This window comes from Candida oxycetoniae (assembly GCF_023343755.2).
Source record: "Candida oxycetoniae strain CBS 10844 chromosome Unknown scaffold30, whole genome shotgun sequence".
In the NCBI taxonomy this organism is placed as follows: Eukaryota; Fungi; Ascomycota; class Pichiomycetes; order Serinales; family Debaryomycetaceae; genus Lodderomyces; species Lodderomyces oxycetoniae.
Genome location: NW_026055437.1, coordinates 97,641 through 124,867, shown reverse-complemented (window position 1 = coordinate 124,867; position 27,227 = coordinate 97,641). Strand labels below are relative to the sequence as shown.

At 37.7% G+C, this 27,227-nt stretch overlaps 12 protein-coding genes across 12 annotated transcripts; 4 read left to right on the top strand and 8 right to left on the bottom strand. All coding sequences in view use genetic code 12, as the record gives it.

Annotated features, from left to right (window-relative positions):
• Positions 1-197: 197 nt before the first annotated feature.
• Positions 198-1,595, bottom strand: PRB1 (Prb1p; the record flags this gene model as incomplete). The annotated part of the gene is made up of 1 exon (XM_049323976.1): positions 198-1,595. The coding sequence occupies one exon, from the start codon at positions 1,593-1,595 to the stop codon at positions 198-200; it is 1,398 nt and encodes a 465-aa protein (XP_049180269.1).
• A 525-nt stretch (positions 1,596-2,120) lies between these two features.
• On the bottom strand, positions 2,121-3,080 carry KGF56_002715 (uncharacterized protein; the record flags this gene model as incomplete). The annotated part of the gene is made up of 1 exon (XM_049323975.1): positions 2,121-3,080. The coding sequence occupies one exon, from the start codon at positions 3,078-3,080 to the stop codon at positions 2,121-2,123; it is 960 nt and encodes a 319-aa protein (XP_049180268.1).
• A 1,049-nt stretch (positions 3,081-4,129) lies between these two features.
• On the top strand, positions 4,130-4,777 carry YPT72 (Rab family GTPase; the record flags this gene model as incomplete). Its single annotated transcript, XM_049323974.1, has 1 exon — positions 4,130-4,777. One exon carries the CDS (start codon positions 4,130-4,132, stop codon positions 4,775-4,777), a length of 648 nt encoding a protein of 215 aa, XP_049180267.1.
• Positions 4,778-4,992: 215 nt separating this feature from the next.
• KGF56_002713 (uncharacterized protein) lies at positions 4,993-5,760 on the bottom strand (the record flags this gene model as incomplete). The annotated part of the gene is made up of 1 exon (XM_049323972.1): positions 4,993-5,760. The coding sequence occupies one exon, from the start codon at positions 5,758-5,760 to the stop codon at positions 4,993-4,995; it is 768 nt and encodes a 255-aa protein (XP_049180266.1).
• Positions 5,761-6,547: 787 nt separating this feature from the next.
• On the top strand, positions 6,548-7,765 carry KGF56_002712 (uncharacterized protein; the record flags this gene model as incomplete). Its single annotated transcript, XM_049323971.1, has 1 exon — positions 6,548-7,765. The coding sequence occupies one exon, from the start codon at positions 6,548-6,550 to the stop codon at positions 7,763-7,765; it is 1,218 nt and encodes a 405-aa protein (XP_049180265.1).
• A 480-nt stretch (positions 7,766-8,245) lies between these two features.
• On the top strand, positions 8,246-10,177 carry KGF56_002711 (putative asparagine synthase; the record flags this gene model as incomplete). The annotated part of the gene is made up of 1 exon (XM_049323970.1): positions 8,246-10,177. One exon carries the CDS (start codon positions 8,246-8,248, stop codon positions 10,175-10,177), a length of 1,932 nt encoding a protein of 643 aa, XP_049180264.1.
• An 844-nt stretch (positions 10,178-11,021) lies between these two features.
• On the bottom strand, positions 11,022-11,711 carry KGF56_002710 (uncharacterized protein; the record flags this gene model as incomplete). Its single annotated transcript, XM_049323969.1, has 1 exon — positions 11,022-11,711. One exon carries the CDS (start codon positions 11,709-11,711, stop codon positions 11,022-11,024), a length of 690 nt encoding a protein of 229 aa, XP_049180263.1.
• A 452-nt stretch (positions 11,712-12,163) lies between these two features.
• RSP5 (NEDD4 family E3 ubiquitin-protein ligase) lies at positions 12,164-14,638 on the bottom strand (the record flags this gene model as incomplete). Its single annotated transcript, XM_049323968.1, has 1 exon — positions 12,164-14,638. One exon carries the CDS (start codon positions 14,636-14,638, stop codon positions 12,164-12,166), a length of 2,475 nt encoding a protein of 824 aa, XP_049180262.1.
• Positions 14,639-16,084: 1,446 nt separating this feature from the next.
• On the bottom strand, positions 16,085-18,325 carry DSE1 (Dse1p; the record flags this gene model as incomplete). The annotated part of the gene is made up of 1 exon (XM_049323967.1): positions 16,085-18,325. The coding sequence occupies one exon, from the start codon at positions 18,323-18,325 to the stop codon at positions 16,085-16,087; it is 2,241 nt and encodes a 746-aa protein (XP_049180261.1).
• Positions 18,326-19,203: 878 nt separating this feature from the next.
• RRP8 (25S rRNA (adenine645-N1)-methyltransferase) lies at positions 19,204-20,523 on the bottom strand (the record flags this gene model as incomplete). The annotated part of the gene is made up of 1 exon (XM_049323966.1): positions 19,204-20,523. The coding sequence occupies one exon, from the start codon at positions 20,521-20,523 to the stop codon at positions 19,204-19,206; it is 1,320 nt and encodes a 439-aa protein (XP_049180260.1).
• Positions 20,524-21,153: 630 nt separating this feature from the next.
• KGF56_002706 (uncharacterized protein) lies at positions 21,154-21,552 on the top strand (the record flags this gene model as incomplete). The annotated part of the gene is made up of 1 exon (XM_049323965.1): positions 21,154-21,552. The coding sequence occupies one exon, from the start codon at positions 21,154-21,156 to the stop codon at positions 21,550-21,552; it is 399 nt and encodes a 132-aa protein (XP_049180259.1).
• A 202-nt stretch (positions 21,553-21,754) lies between these two features.
• Positions 21,755-26,416, bottom strand: KGF56_002705 (uncharacterized protein; the record flags this gene model as incomplete). The annotated part of the gene is made up of 1 exon (XM_049323964.1): positions 21,755-26,416. One exon carries the CDS (start codon positions 26,414-26,416, stop codon positions 21,755-21,757), a length of 4,662 nt encoding a protein of 1,553 aa, XP_049180258.1.
• Positions 26,417-27,227: the final 811 nt, after the last annotated feature.

The window sequence follows — 27,227 nt, the reverse complement described above, 5'->3', positions numbered from 1 at the left end:
CATCTCCTTAAATGTACAAGAAAAATCGGACTGAGATTTGCGGAAATTGTGGAAGTAACTCTATTCATTTGATTGCTACTGCTGTTGGCCCCAATGCTGATGATTGTACACATTATTTGAAGAAGCGGTTTGTGCATATACAAATTTACTAAATTTATCATCTTCTCTACAGACAATACAAACAAGACCATATATCTCTATATATTCCAGAAATCAGTTAAATTACCCCCGGCTCCGTTATAGGCTAACACGTTTGGTGTAAGTCTATTTAATCCCGTCAAAAGATCCCTTGTACCGTATTTCAATAATCTCTTTTTCAAAGTTGCAGGATCGACTAATTCAAAGAATTCAGAACTTGGCTCTGGCTGTAACGATAAGTAGTAAGCAAGTAAACCAGCAATGTGGGGACTTGCCATTGAAGTTCCTGACATTTCAGCAGAGTCAGACCAGATAAAAGTGCTTTCGATAGCTTCACCGGGTGCAAATAAGTCAACGCATTTACCCCAATTGGAGAATGATGCCTTTGCATCACCAATGTTGCTAGCACCCACTGTAATTGGCCCATTTGCTCTACCTGGCGAATAATCACAAGCATCCGCATTGTCGTTGCCAGCAGCCACCGACACGTGTAAACCGGCGCGGACAGCAGCATTGACCGCTAAATCTAAAGCTTCGGATATGCCACCACCAATAGACATGTTTACAACCGAGCCCTTGAACCCTGGTTTTTTACTCTTTACGTCTTGTTGATGTTTGTTCACGACAAATTCAACTCCTTTAATTATATCAGAAGTGGTACCGGATCCGAGTAAATTCATTACACCAACAGCAACCAACTCAACATGTTTAGCTATTCCATAAGTCTTTGATCCTATGATACCTGCACAGTGGGTACCGTGGCCGTGGCCATCAATTCTAATTTTGGGGAAAGCAATGGCATCGCCCCAAGAAGCTCTACCTTCAAACTCCTGGTGTTCCACCTTGATACCCGTGTCAATGACGTAAGCAGTTACACCTTTACCACCATCGTTATCAAACAAATATTTCTTGTCATTAGAGTTTTCGCGATGACTGATTCTCGAAAGACCCCATGGCGCGTCTTTTTGCACATCAAACTCATTAACCTTAAAAATAGAGTCCTGCTCAACAAACATTACATTTGGGTTCTGCATAATCTCCCCAATCATACCTTCGGTAAAGTAGCCCATGTAACCAATAGCAAATTTATCAATTTGGAAAAAATCAAGTGTTTTCAATATTTGAGGATGTGAACAACTCTTCATTGAATTGGCCATCATTGCTGAATATTCCTGCTCTAGCCAATTCTTGTGTTGCGCAATTTGCGCTTCGGATAATTCATCTTTCAAAATGACAATATAGTGGTCAGGAACAACCTTGTTGAACTTATTGGTGATCAAATTCGATTTATATTCTTCGAAACTTGGTTCTTCTTCTTTAAAGACAATTTGGTTGGGTTTTACGGGTAACAACCAGTTGAAATTGAAAAATGAACCAAAACCCGGCACTAATAAAGCATTGGTTGGGGTGGTAACTAATAGAAAAGCTAATGCATAGACTGGTGTAACAAATAACATCGTGTTAAACGTTATCACCCTCTACTTATCAAACTTGAGAAAAAGATAAATGATTGATATCTACTTTTTTTTTTTTTCTCCTCTCCTTATCCCATTAATGTTTTATTTTTATCGCCCTCCTTTTCTTTCTTTTTTCTCGTATCTTATCTTGTTCTTGTTACATTGAAATAATATTATGCAACTACAAAGAGTCGGTATTTGTATAGGGGGAAAGGGGGTGGAGAAGCACCACTATCGAGCGGAGCGAGTTAGTGGTGCAGCTTTTGGTACAACAAATTCCAAGTGTCTGAGCCTAAGACTTGCTCTACTTTTTTCATAATAATTATTAAATCTTCTTACATATATATATATCTGTCATGCAATTTAACCTGGTATAGTCAGTGCTGCTCCACTATCTCGCTTCGCTTGATATATATATATATATATATATCTGTCATGGAGTTTAACCTGGTATAGTCAGTGCTGCTCCACTATCTCGCTTCATTCGATAGTGTAGATAGTGTAGATAGTGTCGATAGTGTATATCTATTCATCTTTATACAAAGTTGGATCAACTCCTTCCCAGGTCAAAACTTCCTTTGAATCGGGTTTATTCAAAGCTTCAATTAAATCAACATCTAAATCAACTTTACCCAAGCGAGTAGTCTCGTCCAACTGATCACCACCTTCAACTGGATCAGGTAAAACGTCCAAGTTTTCTTTTATTCTCTTTGGGTTTTCCGATTTGACCAAAACAATGAATCCTTGAAGGTACGACCATTTTAAAAGCAACTCCGCTGGGGAAATGCTATATTTCTTAGCAAGATCGAGAAGGAATGGGTCTTTAAACTTGATTCCTTGAGTGAGCGGCGAATAAGCTTCCACCAAAATGTCATGCTCATACAAATACTTCCTCAATGCCAATCTTGGCAACCATGGATGCAACTCCAACTGATTGATTGTCGGGTTTATCAACAAGCCTTCCCATTTGAACAACTCTTCCAAATGGTCTACTCCGTAGTTTGAAACACCAATTGAATGAACAATCAAAGTTTCATTATTTGGGTCCAAAACGTACTCTTGTAATGCCTTGTATGTCCCCAATCTTTTCTCCTTGCTAGTTTTAGGCGAGTGTATCAATATCAAGTCAACATACCCAATGTGTTGCTTTACCTCATTGCTAATCAACTCGACTGCCTTTTTAGTCTCTTCATAGCCTTGATTGTTATTGTCAATCTTGGTAGTAAACCAAATATCCTCCCTCTTGACATCTGGATAATCTCTTAAAAATCTAGCAATACCTTCTGCACATTTTCCTTGATTTTTGTAAGCAATTGCACTATCAACGTGCCTGTACCCATCCTTCAATGCTTGATAAACCAAATCGCTTGCCTTGTTATAATCAACTAAATATGTACCATAGCCGGCAACTGGTATATAACGACCGTTATTTAATTTGTAAGTTGACTTTTTGGTCAATTGAATAGATGACGTAAGATTAGACATTGCGAACCTAGGCTAAAATGAAAAGAAAATGAAGAACAAAAAAAGGGGGCAAGGGGGGGGGTTGACTTCCCTTTTATACTTGGGTCAGTCATCGAGCCGCCGGCAAAGGGTAATTTTCCAGGGTGCAAATAATAATTGCCGCCAAAAATTGCTTCGAGAAGAAACAAACGTTGCGTCGCATACTACCACAAGTCCTCCCCTCTCCCAAAAAAGTAAAAGAAAAAAGAGAAAAGATTGCTCTACTATGGAGCGAAGCGAGCTAGTGGAGCTACTCTCTACTCTCCACTAAGGAGAGAAGCCAATTAGGAAAGGAGCTTAAAGTAACAATACACTGGATGCGATAAAGTAAACTTGAGAAACAAGCCATTTTGCCATCTGACTAAAGGAATCTTTTCTCTTATTGTCCCTGGCTAACCCGGTTCCCCTTATAAGAGGATCCTATAAGTCAGAGTACAAAGTTTAAAGATCTACTTGCTATACTGCTCCACTAGGGGGAGCAAAGCGAGCTAATGCAGCTACTGTCTACTCTCCACTGCTCCACTAGGGAGCGAAGAGAGCTAGTGGAGCTACTCTCCCTAGTGTCGCCAGTTTTTGAAACATGGTCTAATATTAGTTTAATACTACAAGAAGTCTCAAATAAAAATTTAGTGACTACTCTCCATTGTTCCTCTCTACTGTTTCACTGCTCCTCTCTACTGCTCTACTGCTCTACTGCTCCTCTCTACTGCTCTACTCTACTGCTCCACTGCTCCTCTCCACTGCTCCACTATCTCGCTCTGCTCGATAGTGGGCAGCTAGTCAGCGTTGCTCCACTAGCTCGCTTCGCTCCCTAATGTCGCACTATCTTCATCTAGTTCTCTGTCATAAATAATTTCTTTAGTCCTTTTACTCTCTCTCTCTCTTTTTTTTTTTCTTCTTTAATTTTTACACTTCAACAAAAAGCTCTACAAAAGATTAATAGTTTTCTACATTACGAGATTACATTTTTACTTTAAGAGATTATCTTTGCTCCCCTCCCCCCCATACACACAAACACACAAACATAGACCATGTCCTCGAGGAAGAAAACATTGTTGAAAGTAATCATATTGGGAGACTCGGGTGTAGGAAAGACCTCGCTTATGCAACAGTTTGTCAATAACAAGTTTAGCCAACAATACAAAGCAACCATTGGAGCAGACTTTTTAACCAAAGAAATCCCTATACAGCATAACAAGACAGTAACATTACAAATTTGGGATACTGCAGGACAAGAGAGGTTTCAAAGTTTGGGTGTGGCTTTTTATAGGGGTGCCGATTGCTGTGTGTTGTGTTTTGATGTCACCAACGAAAAGTCATTAAACAATTTGACTAGTTGGAAAGATGAATTTTTAGTACAGCTGAATGTTTCAAACCCACAGGACTTCCCATTTATTATAATAGGCAATAAAATCGATGTCGATGACTCCAAAAAAATACCAAGCTTACAAAAGAAATTACACAACATAACACATAATCAATTGGGAGGATTGAATTATCCTGTGTTTGAGACAAGTGCAAAGGATTCGATAAATGTTGAAGCCGCGTTTGAGGTGGTTGCAAAAATGGCTTTGCAACAAGAAGAGTTGAATGCAGCTAATGGAGGTGACGTTAACGACGACTACAATGATGCTATCAATATTCACATGGAATCAGAGTCTAGTGCTTGTGGGTGTTAATTTTTTAAAGAGCTGTTGTGCAACAGGTTTTCCTCCCACCGCCCTTACCGCCCCCCCTAAAACAAAAAGAATTTCCCTTTACTCTGTATAACTTTCTTCTAATCCTTTTGATTCAGTTCTGAAAGACTCTCTAGAGATTATAATCCACCATTTTTTAACGAGATTTTCTTTTTTTTTTATAGTATCTTTAATCTACAAGTTGTTATATAAAGTGATTACTTTTTTGCACTAATACATGAACAAATGGCCTTGACAAGTAGGTCCACAAGTTGGTTACCTGTTTTGATATCTTGGCTCTGTCCTTGCTGTTGCTGTTGGTGTTGTTGGACACCTTGGTATTGTTGATAATGTGGCTGATTAGTATGGTAGTATGGCTGATTACCCTGGTGGTATGCTTGTTGAGGCTGATTAATGGAGCTGTTAGCCCATGAACTAGGGACTTGAGAACTACTTGAGTTTTGCAAGTCAATAATCAATACACCACCATTTTTCGGATCTATATGATGCTTTAGCCCGCTCTCAGAACAAAGTTGTTCAACAGCAGGCTTCAATTTGGCGATTCCATTTGAAGAATGCAATCCCTTCCCCACAATAACTTTCAAATGACTCTGATTTGTCGCAATAGCTTGTCTAAGACGTTTTTGCAAAATCCATTCTGCCTCTTTGACGTATAGGCCATGTAAATCAATCTCATCAAATGCGGAATCGGCATTATTCTCACGGAAAACGTATTCCGCCGCTTGTTGACTATAGTATTCGGCTTGATTTAATGCCTGTTTCAGCTGCTCGCTAAGCTCGTGGGCTCTCTGTCCATCACCCTTCTTGTACGCCGCTTGAGATTGTTGACTTAAAGCGTTTTGTTTTTTATAGTACTCATCAGCTTTAGCTCGCGCTTGTTTATATTGCGGATCCACCACATGGTTGTAATCACGCTGGTTATTTTCGTCAAATAACTTTACACCTTTATCTATAATATCGGTCATAAGGGAAATATAAAGGGTTACTATCAAAAACTCTCTTTGACAATTGCTATCAAAAACTTTCTGACAATTGCTATCAAACTAGTTCTCTTGACAATTACTATCAAACTAGTTCTCTTGACAATTGCTATCAAACTAGTTCTCTTGACAATTGCTATCAAACTAGTTCTCTTGACAATTGCTATCAAACTAGTTCTCTTGACAATTGCTATCAAACTAGTTCTCTTGACAATTGCTATCAAACTAGTTCTCTTGACAATTGCTCGCGAATTTTCCTAGTTTCAGTTGTTCTCTTTACTTTTGTGTGCTGCTTCTTTTTTGCAGCATCTAAATTAAACGGCGCTACACATAAGATCTCTTTGGTGACCCAGAATTATCCTATACATATATACGTAGATATATATATATATATATATATATATATATGTAAATACAAGTGGTACTTTGAAACAAGTACCCTTTAATGCAAAGAGAAAAGGTTCAAAATTCTTGTCTTATTAAACCTTTATTTTATCAAATCCCTACTAAACATCTCTATGTCTAATCTTGTAATGTAGAACCAGCCTGCGGACCATTTTCATTTGAATAGCATGCGGTTTCCTTTATCTGCTGTCAATTTTGATCTTTTTCTTTGGGTTTTGCAAAACATCAACACTTTTTAATTCTCCATTGTAAAACTTTGCAACCAAAATTTTCCTCTTTTATTCTTCCTTTTTAAGGGTTCCACAAGATACAAAAATTGCCATACTTATTCCCTATTCAACTATATATAGATATCAATATTAAGACGATGATAGCTCAGAGAAAGAATGGGCTAGCCAATCATTCTGAAAGCGAGCTTAAGGATCTTCAGAATACTGCTACAAAGATTGATACCAAGTCTTTACTAACAAAAGAAGCCGCTGAACCGCCACCGCCACCAACCCCCAAATCTTTCAAAAACACAAAGAAACATGCCGATGCGGAAAAATCCAAACAAAATGGTCAACTGAATCAGCAGCAGCCAATTCTAAAAAAGCGAAGCTGGTTCAGAAGATCCAAATCAGTTGAAAAGTTACAAGCACCGCCTGTTTCAAGCGTGGTGACATCAATTCCAAAACTACCAGCAACTGCTTCTGCTGCTGGAAATACCGGTACCGGTGCAGCAACAGTAGCAGCAAACTCAAGCAAACTGAGTTTGAGCCTCACCGCTTCAAAAATTAGTAGGCCACAAATACCAAGATCAAGGAGCTGGTTTTTCAAGTCAAAGAATAAATCAGCAACAACGCTTACACATTCCTCGGGATCAAGTGAGTCCGAGCATATTGAATTGCTTTCAACTGAATCGGTCGACACCGGAACTTCAATAATGACGGTAATAAGAAAGGTAGAGGAAGACGATAGTATACCCATTGTTTATGGGAACTATTCTGGGGAACCAACATTTAAGAAACAAATCGAAGAGCCTACAATATTCCAAGCACAACTAGCCAAATTCAACAATTTTGATAGATTCGACGAAGCTGCTTATTTTTTTTGGAATATCTGGGAGATTGATGAGAGCGGCAAAAAGAAAATAGTTCGAATTATCGAATGCAGCAGCGATTTTACTGATATTTTTCGAAATTTCACATACGAAAAAGTGTTCATCATGAGAAGTAGCTTAATACCAAACTATAACCTGTTCAAAAATGGTTACTTGGTCAAATTGAAATTGTTGCACGGGAAAACAGCAACAAACGCTGAGTTGGGATTACATTTATTTGTGAAATGTTGCAAAAATTCGATTTTGAATAATGTTCCAAATAATGCCATAAATGTCAATGTTTGTGGTTATACCTATGCGCGCAAGAGTTCAATGACTCTGATAACACTTTGGATACATCCTATTTTGAATATGTCATTTGACATTTCCAATCAAGTTAGATTATTAATACAACTGCTTAACTTTGGAATCAATTTGAATAAGATTACACTAGTTGATATAAATAACAATTCCAAAACTTTGATTAACACAGACTTGACATAAGGCTGGTGAAAGATATACATAATAAAAAAAAAAGAAAAGGAAAAAATAAAATTAGTAAGAATAATAATAACGCAAATAAAGAGAAGGTTTTTTTTTTGCTAAATTGGGAAAAAGAAAGAGAGAAAAGAGGAGAGTAATAAAGAGGAAGATAAAAAAAGGTGGTAAGAGAGGTGATAAGAAGTACGAGAGTTGGCATAAAAAGGCGGTAAGAGAGGAGAGGTGATAAGAAGTACGAGAGTTGGCACTGGTTTAATCATTTTGCAGCTAAATCTTTTTTTTTTCTTTTTTTTTTTTTTATTTGTTTGTGCCTGGTAGCATAAGTTTTTTGAAAATTTTGTAACTATATACTTTCTTTATAACCTCATCGCGATAATCTTCCTTACTCCCCCTCCCCCCCCCCCCNGACCTTGGTACCGGCTTCCGAGTTTGCTTTGAAACATGAAAACGTTGACCTTGGCTCTCTTTTTCTGTTTTCCTGGAATGTGCGGAATACTCTTGAGAGTCTCCAATACTCCTCTAAGTAAACCAACATGCATACCGGAACTTCTTAAGGAAGACGTTTGTGATGTCTGGGATGCATCTGACTGTAACACGATTTCCTCATTTGTACAACTAGGCGAAAAGTTGACGCCATTAACTAGTCAACAAAAGAATAAACTCGATAATCTTGATAAACTTCGTGATTTGAGTAAACAAATAAGTAAAGTTAAAAACAATGTAAAGCTATCGCGAGAGGCAAAGGAGAAACAATTGGCGGAGATCCAAGGCCAACTTGACGAAATATCAAAAGAGAAAGCTGAAAATAATGATGATGATGAGCGTTTAAAAGTTAAGAGGAGGGATATCAATGAGCTAATATACAAAGTGTCGAATAGAGGACCCGATTATATCAGCTTTACTCAATTTGAACAAAACAACAGCTATTTTCAAACGTTTTCAGCGATTTTATCACTAAGACAGCCATTTACAAAACAACCTATAGTCAAAGATCAATTCGTATTGCAATTTAATGGAGAACTATATAATGAGCAATGTTTGGAGTCAAACGATACTCAATTTATAATGGATTTGTTACACCTCAAATTAAATGAAAAAACCAAACGTAGATCTGCAATTTTATCAACATTATCTGAATTGAATGGAGAATGGGCTATTATATTGGTAGATTTGGTTGATGAAAAGGTTTATTTTGGCAGAGACCCTATTGGTAAAAGATCACTTTGTTTTGAACAAACTCCAGGACAGATTTTGATTAGCTCAAACTCAAGTATTGGATTTCAAGAGTGTAGAAACGAGATATACGAGTACGATATAAATTCATGTGGATTGCTGAGTCATAAGGTGGCAACGGTCACACCGCAGCCATTTGAGACGTTAGAAAGTGGTGCGGACGAGGAGGAATCAATTCTAGTGGAGGAGCTTTACAAGAGATTGAAAAAATCGGTTAAAATACGACAAGTTTCTATCCATCCACTTTTCCACTTGCAAGATCAAAGCGTGCTTGCTGTACTATTTAGTGGTGGTTTAGACTGTACTATAATTACCAAACTTATATGTGAAGTAATCAAAGAGGACCATTCTTCCTTGGACTTGCTAACTGTAGGGTTTGAAAATCCACGAACGTTGCAAACACCGGATATGAATCCCGATAGGAAGTTGGCGACAAAATCATGGTTTCATTTATCCAAGATGTTTCCCGGTTTGAAAATTAATTTAGTTGAAATCAATGTGGATTATAAAAGCTGGCTACAGCACAAGTCGAGAGTACGTGAGCTTATGTATCCGTGCAACACGGAAATGGATTTATCAATTGCAATTGCATTTTATTTTGCACTGTCTACAATTCCCGAGCTTACCACCTCGAAAAGGCTCACTAATCATGCCATCACTTGGGAGGAGTTTCTTGCGAATCCAGATAACTATATTATGGAACACAAAAAGTTTATTTCTTCTTCAAAAGTATTGTTTAGTGGACTAGGAGCTGACGAGTTGTTTGCTGGGTACTCTCGACATGAAGCAATTTTCAATACAATAAATCCAAACAATTATCGTGATCTAGCAAAATCTTTAAGTCATGACATAGATGTGATACATGAAAGAAACTTAGGGAGAGATGATAGAGTTATGAGCTGCTGGGGGAAGGAGTTGAGGTACCCATTTCTAGACCAAGATTTCGTTAATTGGGTTATATCGTCAATACCGCCATCTTTAAAGTTCAAATACACCATGGTAAAAGATAAGAAAGGCAAAGATAGAATAAGTCCTATAAGGAAATATATTCTTCGAAAATTAGCTGAACAATTGGACATGTTGTGGGTTTCTCAGGAATTGAAAAGAGCTATACAATTTGGTGCCAAAAGTGCAAAGTTAGAAATAGGACAAAATAAATCAAAAGGTACAGATATCTTGTGATTGTCTAGGGAATATAATAGAAAGAAAAAGAGACGCGCGGGGATGGACAGGGGAAGGAAAAGAAGAAGAAGAAGAAGAAGAAGAAGAAGAAGAAGAAGAAGAAGAAGAAGAAGAGGAGGGGGAGGGGGGATTGATAGAAAAAGTGGGTTGAAATGGTTGTTTTACTTTCTTTGGTATCATTACTCAACATGGTAATTTTGAAGGAAAAAATAAATGAGTGGACTTTTTAATTATTTTTGCACCCTTTTTATAAACCTTGTTAATATAGAGTAGAAAATAGAAGAAAAGAGAATATATAGAGGTATATATATATATATATAGCATTTCACGTCTTTATTCGGATTGTCTCAATGAATGTCTAATAAGGTTATAAAAACATTTTACATCTCCAAACATGGGATCAACATCGGCCACTTCGGCAAAATTTGTTTTAAATGATTATATGGCAGCACTTGTTTTTGTATTTGTTGGATTATGTGTGATAGTAAAAAAATTAAACACAATCATTGTGGAGTTACGAGCCTTAAATGCAAATGTTATTGCTTTTGGTGGCTAGTCTTTGTTCATATATTTTCGGAAAATCGGTGTAAGATTCTTATGTAGTTGTTAGCTACATATACACCACTGATGTTGAAATTCCTGGATGTTTCCCCATAGACATAATCAATATGTTGTTTGACGTTTAATCTGTATATTTTCCATAGTGGATGAATAAATAATTGTCCCTCACATACAATAAATGCAATCGATAACCCCTCCAAACTTTGTTCGCTATGAATCGGATCATCCTGTATCAAATATTGTATAAACCAACCTGTACACCTTTGCAGATACGCTTTTTCACTCATTGATAATCCACTTTGGGCTCAATTATCAAGACTTTACCAACACATCTTTCTTGTGACGGCGCCAAACTTTCTGTATCTGGATCAATCACGTATACCTCCCCCCTCACCCAACACTTTCTTCCTTGCTTTTTCAAAGTTGTGCATTTAATGCACACCCACAGATCAACCACGGTTGGCTTTTTATAGTCAATGTTGAGATTGGCAGTAAACCCTTTTTTACTGGGAAAGTTCAAAAACGCCAAACGACAAGTAATCTCATCTAATAATGTAGCAAGCAAGCCGCCGTGAACTATACCGTGGTGTCCACTTACCTTGTCGCCTAGGTACAAAAATGTGATTGAATAATTTGCAGAGTTTAGATTCGCATCATCATCATCATTGTTATTCTCGAGTGCGGTTTCCAATGCTATCTCGTCTTGAGAGGCAAAGTAGGTATCTGAAATAAAGTATAACGTTGGTGATCTATATTCTATCTTTTCCGGACCAGATAGCGTTGATCCCGTGAGATTTGGGGCAATACGTTCTTTTATACTTAGTGTTTCTTTATTTTGAGCAATAAACTCTTGGTAAAGTTTGTTATATTGCTTGTATATGGGAAATCCCAGAAGTTGCTGTTCAAGAGTCTCCTTCCCCTCACCAAATGATGTAGTTGTTTCTAATTCCACAGCATCTACATCAATAGTCATGGTGACTATAAAGTCAAACAAATTGAAATGTATATAAATGTGAAATTTATCAATTAAAAACGATAAAGCCGAGGAATTAGTTTTAGAATGTTAACTTTGTTTATTTTATTTTATTTTATTTATTTTTTTTTTTATCAATGTGGAGAGAGACGAGACCCTTTTTTTTTGGTGATATCGTATAGAATTAGGTATAGGAAAAGAAGTCAAACTTTTGGTCTAGTTGCCAAAGAGGAAATAGTGAGTATGAAGAAGAGATGTAGAAGAAGAGAAGATCGATAGTAGCATATAATTCTTTTTGATTGTTTGCTTTGATAAAAGTCTAATATCAAAGAGTTTGGAAAAAATTAAATCAATTTATTTGTTGTGTGTATATATATATATATAGATAACCAGACTAATTTAAGCCACTCCAAACTCACATTCACGTTCACGTTCCCGCACACTCACACTCACTACTCTTGACCAAATCCAACAGTTTCTTCCACAGCCAAAGATAATTTCTGTTTCAAACTCTCATAATCAGCATAGGGTGGTAAATCAACTCTATTAAAACATGTATGGGATTTGGGCAACTGGTTAGGTTCTCCTGCTTTTTCAATAGTAAATCTTCTTGGTCCGTCACTACCTTGCAAGTCCTTAAACCCATTCACTGGTATACGAGAAGTACCTGTGGTAAATTGTAGTAATCTAGCTTTTTGCTCTGAATCCCATTCATTGATACATTTCCAGAACCATTTGATAACTTGGTCTTGTTCTTGGTAACCTCTATAGTCAGTGTGCTTTTTCCAATCAGCAGTATCAATCTCGGCTAATCCACCAATCAATAATTCCAACTCTCTTTCATCAAAAACATTGACCAATTCTTGCGGTATAAGTTCGTTAAAACCATCTATGAATGCTTTAAATTGTTCTTCTACACGCTTGCTTATTCTCCACTCCGTTATGAGCTCAACATACTCGTGTTTGTTTGCTTCAGTAACCTCGATATTTTTACCGTTTGGTTTCAAATCAACTTCAACTCTTTCTCCAAAGATTTCTTCCTCTGCACTAAACGTCAATTCCAAAATATCGGTTATATCATTATCCAATATCCATTTTAGTGATCTGTAAAACTCGGCATCAACACCCTCCATATCTTGAAGTACAACTTTTTTATGTAGCATCATTTTATATAATGCACCAACAAAAAATGCATCCAAGAATCTTCTGTGGAAAACACCTAAACCAACAACTCTTCCAATAAATTTGAAATAATTTAAATGTTCTGGATTAATACTTGAATTTGGATTGATTTGTAAAGTGTAGTTATCATGCGAACTATATTCAAACAAACAATAGAATGGGTTGAACATATCATGCGACAACAAAAAGAAAAACTCACGCGAAACTCCACCATAATCCAAACCTTCTTCACCGTCAAATTTGATCATCAATCTTTTCTTTAAATCTTCTGGCGTTTGCCTCATAATCTCCTGATAACTATCTTCGAAAATGTGGTCTCGTCTAACTTTGATATGACATTGACCAGGCAATATTCTTAAAGCCGGTTGTGAGCGGAAATATATAACTTTTCTTCTAAAGTCACGCTTATACTGGGGAACGTTTTGGTCCAACGAGGAGGGTAATCTTGGATCATCCCATGTTGTGGTCTTGGTATTATGATCAACAAAGTATACTCTTGCTGTATTGGTTAATCTCATTTCCCACCCAGAAGGTAAGGGTCCCAACTGACTTACAGGTTGTTGTGAAATGGTAGTGTTGGGACCAAAAGTACGAATATATTGTTGTCTCCTTGGATCTACCCAAGTAGTTGTTCTTGTGTTATGGTCAACAAAATAGGGTCTACCTTCATTTGTGAACCGTTGTTCCCAACCAGATGGCAATTCACCCAAACCCGAGGTTGTGGCACCTGTTGCAGCCATTGATACAGCAGCTGCAGGATTCACTGGCGTATTTCCACCAGTCGCGTTAACGGTGACATTGCCATTAGAAACAGAAGATGAGCTGTTGACAGAAACGGGGGTACTTGCTTGTTCTCCAGGTAATGTTCTTCCACGATGTTGTCTTCTCTCTGCTTCTGTTTCAGTTTGTCTCTGTTGACCTCTTTCTGATTCGCTTTGCTCCAAGGTAGGTCTTTGCCAAGTTGTAGTTCTCGAATTGTGATCGACATAATATGTTCTTCCAAAGTTATCGGTTCTTCTCTCCCAACCTGGTGGTAACCTTCCATGTTGATCTTCAAACGAGGAGTACTGTCTATGTGAAGCGCCGCCACCGGTGCTACTTCCAACTGGTGTTCCGTTAGAATCGGCTGACGCTGCAGAGGAGGACACAGTATTTGCAGCTGCAGCCGTTGTTGTTGTTGTTGTTGCTGCTGCCGATGATGTTGATGCTGTCGTTGTTGCTGCTGTTGTCGCTGAGCCATTAGTTGGTCCTCCTGAGTTTGAAGGAGTTGATCTGTGGCCATTCAGGGTCCTGGAACTAGCAGGTCTGCTGTTTCCACCGCTAGCACCACCGCTGCCACTATTATTTCTATTGTGTGAAATAACTACAATAATTTTCCCGCTTATGGCAACATTTTCCATCAGTTTCTTCAAGTCCCTCGTTATTGTTTCTTCTGAACTCGATAACCCGAAATTGATGACATCACCAATTCTCACATTGACAACACCAAGAAACCCTTGGTCCTTTTTCTTGAATTTTTTCTGATCAAATACTTGAACGATTAAAATAGAATCCTCCAGAGCCTGGAAAGTAAAAGTTTCGTTCCAATATGGATTCAATGTTTTTCTTGCAGTTTGAGTAGTTTTCGTCTGAGAGCCGTCAACAGTAATTACTGCAAATGGGTCAGGTTGTCTAAAGACATCCCTCTTATATAGTGATTCAGCAGCGACTACTTTGACACTTATTGTTGATGTATTTCTAGACATCTTGTTTTGATAATCAAGCTTATTGTTGAAGCAAAAGATTTGCTGAAACAGGTCCAAAAACGAAAAGCCCAAGCCCCTTGGCTTTGTGCCCTTTTAAAAAAAAAAAAAGAATTGGCCAGGTTTTAGCTATAAAGAATCAACCTAATTGAATAACTCGGAATTTTTCTACAACTATAGCCTGATTTTTAAAAGTAGAGGGGGGGGGGGGATATAGTTGACAAAAATGTAGGATAGAAATGATCTGGCCTTGTTTTTTTTGTTCTCGTCTGTGCCTTTAGGTGAGATTCCTTCTTCTTCTTCTTCTAAATGCTCCTGACTTACCAAAACTTCCAAAAGTATCCTCAACGATAGCGATAGCTGATATAAGATTGTCAACACGTGGACTACTTGTCACACTCAACACTTGCTCGGGAATACCAAAATCCTATGGACTTTTCTTTATCCCTTCAATCCAGACTTGTTTTACTAACAAAATTTATTTTTCCTTAGTGACTTTCTTTCCAATTTTGAATTTTTTTTTTTGATTTCAAATTGAAAAAATAAGCGCTACCAAGTGTGCTATAATAATCGCTCGCTAAAATCTTTTCCGAAGTGAACAATAAAAAAAACATTAACAAATTTAATGAAAAGTTTATTGCTATAGCTATATAGCTATAGAGGCAGAGTGCAATAGCTATAGAAGCAGAGTGCAATAACGATAGAGTTAAAGTTAACTAGCAAAGTCATGTAGAGGAAAAAAAACCAGGACTATACCTTACATGCTAAACCCGTTTCTAGGTGAATTCCAAGAAGGTGGTAACTAATTCTTTTAGTTGTCCTTGTTGAAACTATATAGCAAGGGTTAAAATTGTTTATATTCTCTACTTTATTAATATCTCATATCTCTATTACATATTTATTACTAAAAAAAGGATATTGATATAGGGAAAAAAAAAAGAAAAAAAAGAAAGAAAAAAAAGCAATAAGCAATAAGCAAGGAAAGATGGGGAAACTATCGAGCGAAGCGAGATAATGGATATCGAGCGAAGCGAGATAATGGATATCGAGCGAAGCGAGATAATGGATATCGAGCGAAGCGAGTCTAGTCAGTTTGCTCCGCTATCTCGCTCTGCTAGATACTCTAGTCAGTTTACTCAGCTAGGGAGCGAAGCGCTCTATTTGATACTCTAGTCAGTTTACTCCACTATCTCGCTCTGCTAGGTAGTTTAGTCAGTTTGCTCCGCTAAGGAACGAAGCGCTCTGTTTGATACTCTAGTCAGTTTGCTCCGCTATCTCGCTCTGCTAAATAGTCTAGTCAGTTTGCTCCACTAGCTCGCTTCGCTCTCCCTAGTGCACCAAGTGTTGCTCCCCAGGGTCACTCTACTCGATAATCCAATCAGTTTGCTCCACTAGCTCGCTTCGCTCCCTAGTGTACGTACCAAGTGTTGCTCGATAGTGGTTACTGGTTCATAAAATCTGCTCGTTATTTATAATTTTCCCCATATCTAGTAAGAAATTATTCTCATCAATAATTGTTGCCATAGTTGATAGCGAATCCATTGATTCATTCATTGGCGAATCTTGTGGTAACCCATTGGTAGATACATCTGATTGGGAAGTGTTGTTATTATTTAAAGTAAAATCAAAATCATCTAATGATATTATTTCAATAGAATCATGATTGAACCTTGGTGTTGCCATCGTGGTGGATAGAAATAAAGCTGATGACGAGTTTGCTTCAAAACTATTGCTAGTGTTATATTCTGTTATATTATTACTCATTAAATCGTTAGCTGCTGCAGCTTCAGCTGATGTTGTTGTTGTTGCAGCTGTTGCAGCTGGTGTCGTTATTGTTGCAGCTGTTGCAGCTGTTGTCGTTGTTGTTGCTGTTGTTGTTGTTGCTGTTGTCGTTGCCGCTGCTGTCGTTGCCGCTGCTGTCGTTGCCGCTGCTGTCGTTGCCGCTGCTGTCGTTATTGTTGATGCTGTTGCTGTTGCTGCAGTTGTTGCTGCTGCAGTTGTTGCTGCTGCAGTTGTTGTTGCTTCAGTTGTTGCTGCTGCAGTTGTTATTGTGGGCCTCCTCGATATAACCAAAGGCTTTTCATTTTCAAACTCGACCAAACTTTCAATAGACGAATCCAAATTACTCATTTCCACCAACAGTACATCTTTCAAAAGCTTATTTAGATCATCTTCAGTGTAATACTGTTTATCACAGCTGAAATCTAATTCAATTGCTTCTTTGACTCTAGAATGAACCCCTAAGAAGGAAGATCCATCAATGGATAAAATCTTGACTTCTTCATCTTCAGTTGGCCCGTTATTTACAGCTACCGAGCACATACTAACAATGTTAGTATTTGATGCAGGCAATACGGTACCACATTGCCTTTGATTGACATCAATTTCCAAGTTATTTGTCTCATTGTTAAACTGAACACTGCTCAAGCCTTCTCTTAGCCCACAATTCAAATGACCTGCATTGCTAATATCATCGATATCTGAGGTCAAATCCCAATATAAAATATTCCCATCGTGACCGCCAGTAATCAAATCTCCTTGGCTCCATTCTATGCTTGTTACACGCAGCTGAGGTGTAGTGATAGAACTGTGATTACCAGTTAAAGTAGCGAAATAATCCTGTTTCCTAATGTCCCATAATCTCACAACACCGTCGCCATGACCAGCTGCTAATATATTGTCATTTGAAGGGTTCCATTTGACAACGTTTGCTGATAATTGGCGAAAGTTTGATGTTGTTGACAAAGCCATAGGTATATTGAATTTGGCAAGCCTTATATCGAATAAAGATACTCCAAATTTGCCGCATATACTTAGAGTAGTGTTGTTATAATCTAAAAGATCAAAATTCTTTATACCGTGTATAGTAGTTATTGATAGTGGAGTTGGTCTTTGTTGAGACTCGGAGTTTTTGACATCCCAATGAAACAAATAATCGTTATATATGGAGATCATTTCCAAGTGGTTGTTGAAGACATCTAGTTTGGAAATAGGGGTATTGATACTAATTGATTTCTTGTCCTTGATGTATTTTCTGTGGTTGAATCTTTTGCATATTTCAGCAGAATATAGATCATCGTCACTGCTACTGCTACTGCTACTGATACTGCTACTGCTGCATGAATCCTCTGAGTAAATGATTTTTGGGATAGAGACTAGATGAGCATAGCCTTTGTTGTTTCCAGTTATAATGTGGTTCTTGTCACAAGATTTTCTATTGATCCACTTCATATTATGTATATTCGACAAACTAATGGTAGAGTGATGTATCAAATGGTTGGATCTTGTATTCAATTCGTAAATAAACAAGTTATTTTCTATATTCCCTGAAGCTATTGCAAGCAATGGATTATTTGAAGGGGTCAAGACTTCCTTACTTATGCACATTGAGGTTAAATTCATATTATCATCGGGGATTTTCCAGTAATTTGACCTTATATTAGTTTGATCTAATGAGCAAGATTTATTCAAAATCTCGGTATCTTTTGGATTATTGAAGTTGAGTAACCAAGACGACCGTGACGAGTTCTTGGCCCTGAAAGAGTTTATAGTAGATGCTGAACATTCCACCAGATCCGTCTTCATAGTTGACATGAGACTTTCGACACTCGATATTGGCGATAAATTGGGACTAAATCTTTTAATTGCGTTTTGTCTGAATAACAACGTTGGTTCATAGAAATCAGCCATATTTGAAAAGGAAAAATTTAACCGCTTAGGGGGGTGAGATGCCTCTAAATTTAAAGATTCCAAGTTTTGCTTCAGCTCAACTATTGATAGTTCTCTCAAAGAAAAGTTATCGTTGAAAAAGTTATTGGGGGTAAATATTGATAAAGGATTGTGCTTGTATGAGAAAAACTTTGTCTATATTGTCAACAAAACAAAGTCAAATAGTTGTACCATAATATATATATATATATATATATATTTATATTTACAGGTGTATACAGGCATGACTGTACGTACCTAATCTCCATCCCAATGCGCCACCTCCATAATTAGTCTAAGATTTTCTTAGCTTCTGTTTTTAGCTGCTGGCGGGGCTGGCTTCTTTTTTTCTGTTGGCCTGGCTGGTAATTTGCTTAATATAGAATATCTCGCTTGCAGCAAGACTCTAAGGGGCACAATCTGTTCACGTGACTTGTAAGGGGGGCCACCATCCACTATCGAGCCAAAGCGAGATTGTGGAACCAAGATTTTACCTTACACTTATAGGCGAGACTAACAAGGGGAAAAAGTCACGTGAGTAAATCGCGCGCCAGCGAGTGTGCGCGCTCACGTTAACCATTGGGTTTGGGTGGAAAAAAAAATGTCTAGTTTATTCTATCGTGCTGTTGCTGGCTTTGCAGACCAAATTCGGTTATTACGCATCGGAGAAACCATATGACCGGTAATTATAGATCTTTGGATTAAATAAGCTTTGAAAAAATAAAATAGTAATACAATGTAATACTTTTGGCAATACTTTTGGCAATACTTTTGGCAATACTTTTGGCAATACATTTCAATACATTTCATTAAGATAGTATCAGATGCTACAAAATTCTACTAAATCTATAACATTGGTATCATCTTCGTTTATATATACACGGCTTCAACAACCATTCACCCTCAGGCTGCTTTCTTCTTCTATATTGCAATTTTTCCTCTTGTGTCTCCTCATTAATAAATTTTCTCTGTTGTTTTTCAACCTTAATTTTTCGCTCATTAATTATATCTTGCGATGGCTTGAAAAACTCAAATCTAATAAACATCTTATTAGAATTATCAGTCAGTTTATGGTAAAACCCGCACAATTTTAACGTTTCAACAAACTCCTTACCAATTTGATCATCACTTTGTCCATTCTTAACATCACTAAATCTCGACTTAATCTCTGCTATCCATAATTCTCCTCTAGGTTGTAGAATCCTATATGCCTCCTTAATAAAATCAAGAAAATTGGTTCCCATTAATGCAAGGCAAAATATAACAATCGTTACTGATTCATCGGGAATCGGAACATTCTTAATATCAGCAACCGTAATTCTATCATTATGTTTCTTCAAATCAAAACTATGTACTTTGACATCAAGGTGCTTCAATTTCTTTAATCTTTGTTTTTCTTGTTTAACAAAGGTATTCACATCCAAGGCAAACTGGGCTTCTCCACATCCCATATCGGCAATTACAATTCGTTTATCTCTGGTTCCAGGTAATCCACCAGGTGCATTGATATTTCTGGTCAAAAGTCTTTGTTTAAATTGCTCAACAAATACATCAACCGGATTCTCGGGCCAGCTAGAAACTTGCGATCTGAAACCTTGATGATATTCATCGAATAATCCAGGTTGTTCCCTAATTAATCTAAGCGCTTCCTCAGACGTGGTGGTGTATAATTGTTCATTAATCCAACGGAATCTCGATCCAGACAACTTGGACATCATTTTTTGCTGCAAGGGAGTTAGTTTAGTTTGAGGTGTTCTAGAAACAAGTTCACTAGATGAGCCTGGGGTTGTCAGCATGTTTTCTTTCTGAATCGATTTGGCTCGTTTCGTTGTATCAGAACTGTCATCGTGGTCATTTAACAATTTCTTTCTCTTTTTGTTTTTATGCTCTGAACCAAGCAAAGTTTCTTTCTTATCGATTGGGTCTGTCTCAGTGGTGCTATTCTTGTTTTTTCTCTTGTCTTTATCCTTGGGTCCCTGTTCACCATCATTTATCACCTCTACCTCACGCTTCTTCGACACCTCTACCTCACGCTTCTTCGGCACCTCTACCTCACGCTTCTTCGGCACCTCCACCTCACGCTTCTTTGCTTTTTTACTTTTTTTCTTTTTATTTTCAACCCCTCCTAATGCTATGCTTTTTTCATTCTTCAAGTTCCATCCCTTGGCCTCAAATAACATTTCCTTAGACTCCTGTGTTTGGCTAATAACTGAGATGAGCTACACTCAGTTTTTGCAGAGAAGAGAAAAAAAAAATAAATAATATGATTGCCGCACAGATTTCCAAATTGGGTTCAGTCAATAAAAGGAATATGTTCTTTGAATCAACACTTGTGAAAGATTTGAGTTAAGATAAAGTACAGTGTCTAGTATTAGTGGATACCAGGAAAGGAAGTACTCTAGACACAAAGGAAGTATGACTAACACTACAAAATATATCCCTAAATTTAGGTGAATTTTAAACAGTAACTAGTCTCAAATATATGACCCTTGGTGAGAATTGTATTTGCTTACCACAATATACCGTATTACCTTTTCCTCTTTAAAAAAGAAAAAATAATCAAAATAGCCTCACTCGTTAAGCGGCTTTTATTGAATACTAAAAAAATTACCCCCTAACGGCTATCTCCGAAATCAGAAAAAGTTGAAAGGAATCAATTAGATAAAGGGAAATTTTTCAAATAAATGAGGTTCCTAAAAGCAAGCATTTCTGTCACTTATCGTACGCATTCAACCAAATACTGAGTCCCATACCCTCCCCACATCCCCCCCACCCCCTATTACCCACCCCCTATTCTCATTCTCACCATTATGCCAGACCCAATTACTTGTCACGTACTTGATACAAACAGAGGTAAACCTGCTGAATCCGTTATTGCTCAGCTTTACAATATCTCCTCTACAACCAATCACGAAAATGTTAAGCCATTTGCATTATCCAAAACCAACTCCGATGGAAGAATCACTACATGGAGCTTCGATCCCGATGTGGATTACGAAAGCACTGGTGTTGTAAATAATAAATGGGAAAAGTTGGTCCCGGGACAATACAAAATCAAATTTTTGACTAGTAAATACTTCAAGGCAATTGGAGGTGAAACATTTTTTCCATTTGTAGAGATTGCTTTTGAGGTTACTAATAACTCTGAACATTACCATATTCCTTTATTGTTGAGCAATTTCAGTTACACTACTTATAGAGGAAGCTAGAAACGATGCTAGATGATTAGAGAGTATGACACACACACACACACACACACACTGAGAGAGAGAGAGAGAGAGAGAGAGAGAGAGAGAGAAGGTGCCTCTAGTATAGATCAAAACATTGTATTATAAATAAAGAATAAAAAAGAAAAGAAAAAGTATAATATAAAAAACTGTAATCTTTCTCCATCACTCCACATGCAAGTATTCAATAAAAAAAATGAGTGTTATTTTGAGAACTCTCATGAACCAACATTTCGCTACACTTGTATTGATTGACTTCATTTTTGATTCTGTTGATTTCTCGCAGATCATTTAGACTATATTGAGTAATCAGCTTGTTATACCGTTTATAAACATCTCCCGAAAATGTCTCATTAATAATAATCTTGTTTGTGAATTGAACGCGACCTTTAGCAATTTTCTTTTTCCCTAAATTAATAGTTGGACCAGCTCGAGTTTTGCGTCGAGAAAGAATTGAAGTATTAGCAACGGCAACACGCGGTGGTTGAGGTTGAGGCAAGTCTTCAAGTTTGTAAAGTTCAACAGTTACGGAATCGTAATCAACAAATTGTTTAACGTACTTCAAATGGGCAGGAAGGTGCCTTTGTTCATCCTCAGTGAGATTGTTTACAATATATTCCAATTCATCATTTGCAATTACTACCGTGCGTCGTCCTTCATTATTGAGCCCCTCTAATGAAGATTTATCATTCCCTACACGATCAGTAATATCTTCTTTTTCCGTAACAACCGCATTTTTACCGTTATCTTCGGGTGCAGCTGGCGAAGGTGGGTCACTAAAAACAACTTCCTCTTTTAAATGAGACACGCCCTTGGCAATGTGTCTCTTCAATGCCATTTCATCCATTGTAGTCCAAAACTCCTCTCTTCTTAAAAATTCAATATTTTCATCGACATAATTACTGCCAATAGTACTACATGGGTCACTATTAGCTGGAAGATTAATGGCCAAATTAGCCAAATCTTCCATCGTGAATCCGCCATCTCCAACAACAACATCCTCATCATCTACAACAGTATCATCCTTCAACTTTTGATCCACAATTTGATCTCTAGTTAATTCATCATCCTTAATAAAAGGTTCACTGGTATTTGATGTACTCAACGACAAATTGATATTCCGTGGTGGTTGAGTAGCAATTAATTCAGATTCAAACTTTTCATCAAATGTCAACATCATATCATCAAATATTCCACTTTCGTCAGGCTCGAAATCTGGCAACGAGCCTAATTTTAAAGACGAAGCCAGGTCACTTAGCACTGAAAATGGTCTTTCTGCTTGTTTTGCTGGGGCATGTGGTGGCTCGATATCAGTGAAAAAGGTATCTTTTCCCTTTTTAGATCTATTGAATTTGAATAGTTTGGGTTGAGCCCCTTTTGATCCTGTTGTGTCACTACTAAACGAAGAAGAAGGAGATGATAATGATGATACAAAGTGAGGTTTTTCACCATGAGGAACAAGTTTTTTCAAAAATGATTTGAAATTTTTACTAGATTTTTCTTTTTTGGGGGATTGTGGTTTGTTCGAGGTTGCCATATTTGATTTTGCAGAAGACTGCGGAGGCTTGCGTGTTGGCAAATTGTTATTGTTTTGCCGTTGATGGGTGGGTTTGATAGGTGTGGAGTGCTGATGAAGTGGTTCAGACTGTAGTAGATCACCTGTAGATAAATTCCGCTTAGTTTGTTGTTTCTGACTATTGAGTTCTGACATTGACTTTGCCTTTTTTATGGTCTTGACTGGATTAGTTACCGTTGCAGCATCATCTAACAACATTGGTTTAATTTTATTAGAATGACCTTGGCTCTCAGAATTTTTGTTGCGAAGAGTTTCATCGATAATGGGAGGAGTATCATTCAACAGTTTTGAAGGACTTGGTATTTCGGACTCGTCAGTACCGATTTTTTTCTGATGTGGTTGTGATTGAGATTTTGGGGTAACTGGTCCTGACAATGATGATCCTGGGTTGGAACTGGGGTTTGCACCGATTGGGATAGGCTGGTCAAATTTAGTCTCAACTGGTGTCACTTCGGCAATAGATACTTTTTTTGCTTTCCTTTTCTTGGGCCTTCCTTTAACCACCATATTAGGCGATTTTTCAATAGGTGGAGGTGGAAGTAGGGATGAAGATGGTGTCACTTTTTCACAGGCAATGGGAATAATAATTTCTTGAGCCTCTTTGCTCTTGTCTAAAGTTGTCAACTTATTATTATCTCTATCGGTTTCTTTTAGGTTAGCTGCCAGAAGGTTCTCAATTGATGGACTGCGTGATGTGTTCCTACAATTTTTTTTAATCTTTTTGTTACTAACAATTCTTACATCTCCTCTTGGTGGTACTTGATCTTGTGTATCATTTACAAATTTGTCAAATGACGATGAGTCAATATCGAAATACCTTGAGCTTCGAGGGGTTAGTGGATCAGATTGTGTTGGAGAAGAGACAAATTGTATCGAATGCTCGCTATTATAGAATACAATTTGTTCATGAGTTGAAGCGCCTTCGGAGCTTTTGTTGCCTTCTTCATCTTCATCATCTTCTTCTTCATCTTCTTCTTGGATAGAAGGTGCTGTTTTATCGAATTTTGTTTCCAATCTATTATGCCCAGACAGACCAGGTGATGAATCTTCATAATACAGTTCGATACACGACTCCGTGTCAATAGTTGGCTCAGGCAAAAGACTAATCTGACTACCTCGATTGCCATTGGGTGTGCTATTTTGTAAATTAATTTTTGCGTATAAATGCTCATTCAATGGGTTCTTACGTAGTTGTTTTTGTTGTTTCAAACTGATCTCATCCTTAACAAGGTTTGGAGATGGGCTTGCATTTGTTTTGGAGTGGAGTGTCAGGGTGTTAGTATATGAAGAAGATCCCTCAGATAATTCTGCTCCAGGCGAAAGTGTTGTGGATGGTGAAACTTTCATTACTGGTGTTGCAGACGCTGATGGTTGTTGCTGTTGTCGTATTTGCTCTCCAAATCCCTCTCTGAGAGGTGTTTGAATAGGTGTTTTGAATATTTCATCTTCACAGGAAATACTTGAAAATTGGGAAAACCCTCTTACAATTGGTTTGTTGAGATCTGATCGTTGACTAGAAGGTGCTTTATCAGATGACAAAAATGCCCGAGACACTAATGTCTCAGTATCACTTTTACTATTCTGTCTTGAGATGTCCAAAGGTGGAACAGACTCATAAAATGATAAGTCCGTCAAAGTACTATTATTTGCATTTATTACAAAGGAGGCCAACTTTTCCGTCTTTGCCTTTGCTTGGAATTTCTCAAAATCCGATAAAACTCCATTATCATCACGAATAAACCGATGCTTCGAGATGCTTTTAGTATTAATAGAAGAAGAATAATGATCCAAGTGACCTGCACCATCATTTGATTTCATTTTTGTCTCGGAATTATCTTCGCTCTTCTCGTTTAATGTGCTTAGTACTGTATCTTCAGTCGCGTCATCTTGATGGTTGTTGCTTTCGTATGATGAGGACCCCGTGCTACTTCTTAAATCATTTGAGCTATCAGTACTTTCTCGCAGAGTGCTCTGCTGTCGTACTCCAGTCCTTGTGGAAGTAGTAGAATGGTGCTGTTTTTCAGAATTTTCAGTGTCTAAAAGCTGACCACCTTGGTTCTTGGTGACTGATGCATTACCGTTACTATTGTAGAAATCAAATACTGAACTTGTATCGATGAGGATACTGAATGGATGAGGAGATTGTTGTTGTTGTTGTTGCTGTTGCTGTTGCTGCTGCTGTTGCTGCTGTTGTTGCTGCTGTTGTTGCTGCTGTTGTTGCTGTTGTTGCTGCTGTTGTTGCTCATCATTAATTGACGTCGGTGGTGTGTTACTCCTAGATCGATCAACGTTTGTAGTTGAGTTATTAACAAATCCGTTACAATCCTGTGAATTTGTGGAAGAAAATGAAGAAGTATTGGACAGATAATGTTGTTCGGTTTTTGTGATATTCTGAGATTGCAATTTATAAGCATTTTTCAAACTTGAAGTGCTACTGTTATTGTTTCTAAAATTTTCATATGGTGTTTTGTTTGAACCTCCTCCAACTATCACCATATTGGGTAAAATATCTCCCTTGCATTCCCTTAGACTTTTGGTCAAGTTTTGTTTATTCAATTGCTTGATATTCTGAAGGGACGTTGATTTTGGGATAAAATTAAAGGAACTGTTTGATTTAATCGATTGTTGCTCCACATAGTTATTATCAGTTGTGGATGACGAGGAAGAATATGGCGATGGTGGTGGGGTAGTATTGGTGTTCAGAAGTTGGTGTACTCGACGAGGGATCTGAACCGATTTGTATGAAGCACTGCTAACTTCTGTACCCTCCACCAGAAACTCACAATCAACTGGTTTAGCAGATTCCTCCAAAACAGACAAAGATAATAGTGGAGGTAGTGGTGGTGGTGGTGACGACGACGATTGAGGCGGCTGAGGAGATGGGACCTCGGTAATTATTTTCCCAGGTCTATTTCTCTTTGCCGGTGCAATTCTCGGTCTGAAGACTTCGCCATTTGGGAAGAAATATACACCTTCCTTTGAATAGTATGAACTACCACCATTGAAGCTGATACTATTGCTGAGATTTGTCATACTATTACTCCGTAAGCTCGAACTACTCAATGAGCTCAGTGTTGACGACGACGTTACTGCATTACCATTGGAAAAATTCTTTGTTTTGGATGTTGATGTTGATGTTTTTGACTTTGTTGGTCTTTTGATAAACTTTGTATCAACAGATATCAAATTGTCCGTTGACAAGTTCAAAGTTTGCGGCTTAGATGAAGCTAACAAGTCCTTTCTAGCACCACCTGCTGTGGTGTTGATCATCTCTCCAACTTGCAAAGTAATTATTTTTTTCCACTTTTCTTGCAGATGAAAAGTATCTAGTTTTTGCTTTTTCTACAGCTGAGTTAGCTGATGATTGTTTATCGCAGAAAGCTATTAATAGCAAAAGGGGGACACAATGAAACCTTTGGGGGGGGGGGAAAGGATTGGGACACAATGAAACCTTTGGGGGAGAAGGATTGGGACACAATGAAACCTTTGGGGAGAAAGGATCGGGACACAATGAAACCTTTTGCGGGGGGGGGGGAATGATTGGGAGTTAATGAAACCTTTTTGGGGGAAAAGGAAAGGGAGAAGGAAAGTCCAAATGTGGTAGATTCAATAAGGTTTAAGCGAATGAATTGGGTTAGTGGTTTTCTAATAATGAGCTAGTACAACCTAACCAAGTTATGAGACAACTCAAAAAGCGACAATAGAATCGACTAAGTCAAATAAATAAACAAGCCCGTGAGAGACCAGCAAAAGGACCAGGGAAGGACCAGGAACCAAACAAAAAAAAAGCCAACGGAGGAACTAGAAAAATGAACCAAATAAAAAGGAGAGAATGGAGCTTCTAAAGTTAGCAGTTGCCTTTGGATACTTGCCGTATTGCTGTTAGCCGTATTCTTCTTCTTGCACTTTATTAATTTTTCCAGAGTCTTTTTTTTTTCCTAGTGTCTTTTTTTCTCTTGAGACTTTAACAAGTCGAGATTCGCACCTGACGCTGAAATTTAAGATTCTCAAATTTTTATGTTCCTTGTTTGAGCTTTTCTTGCTGTTTCAAAGGAAGGTTTTTCTCCCCCTCGCTACAAGT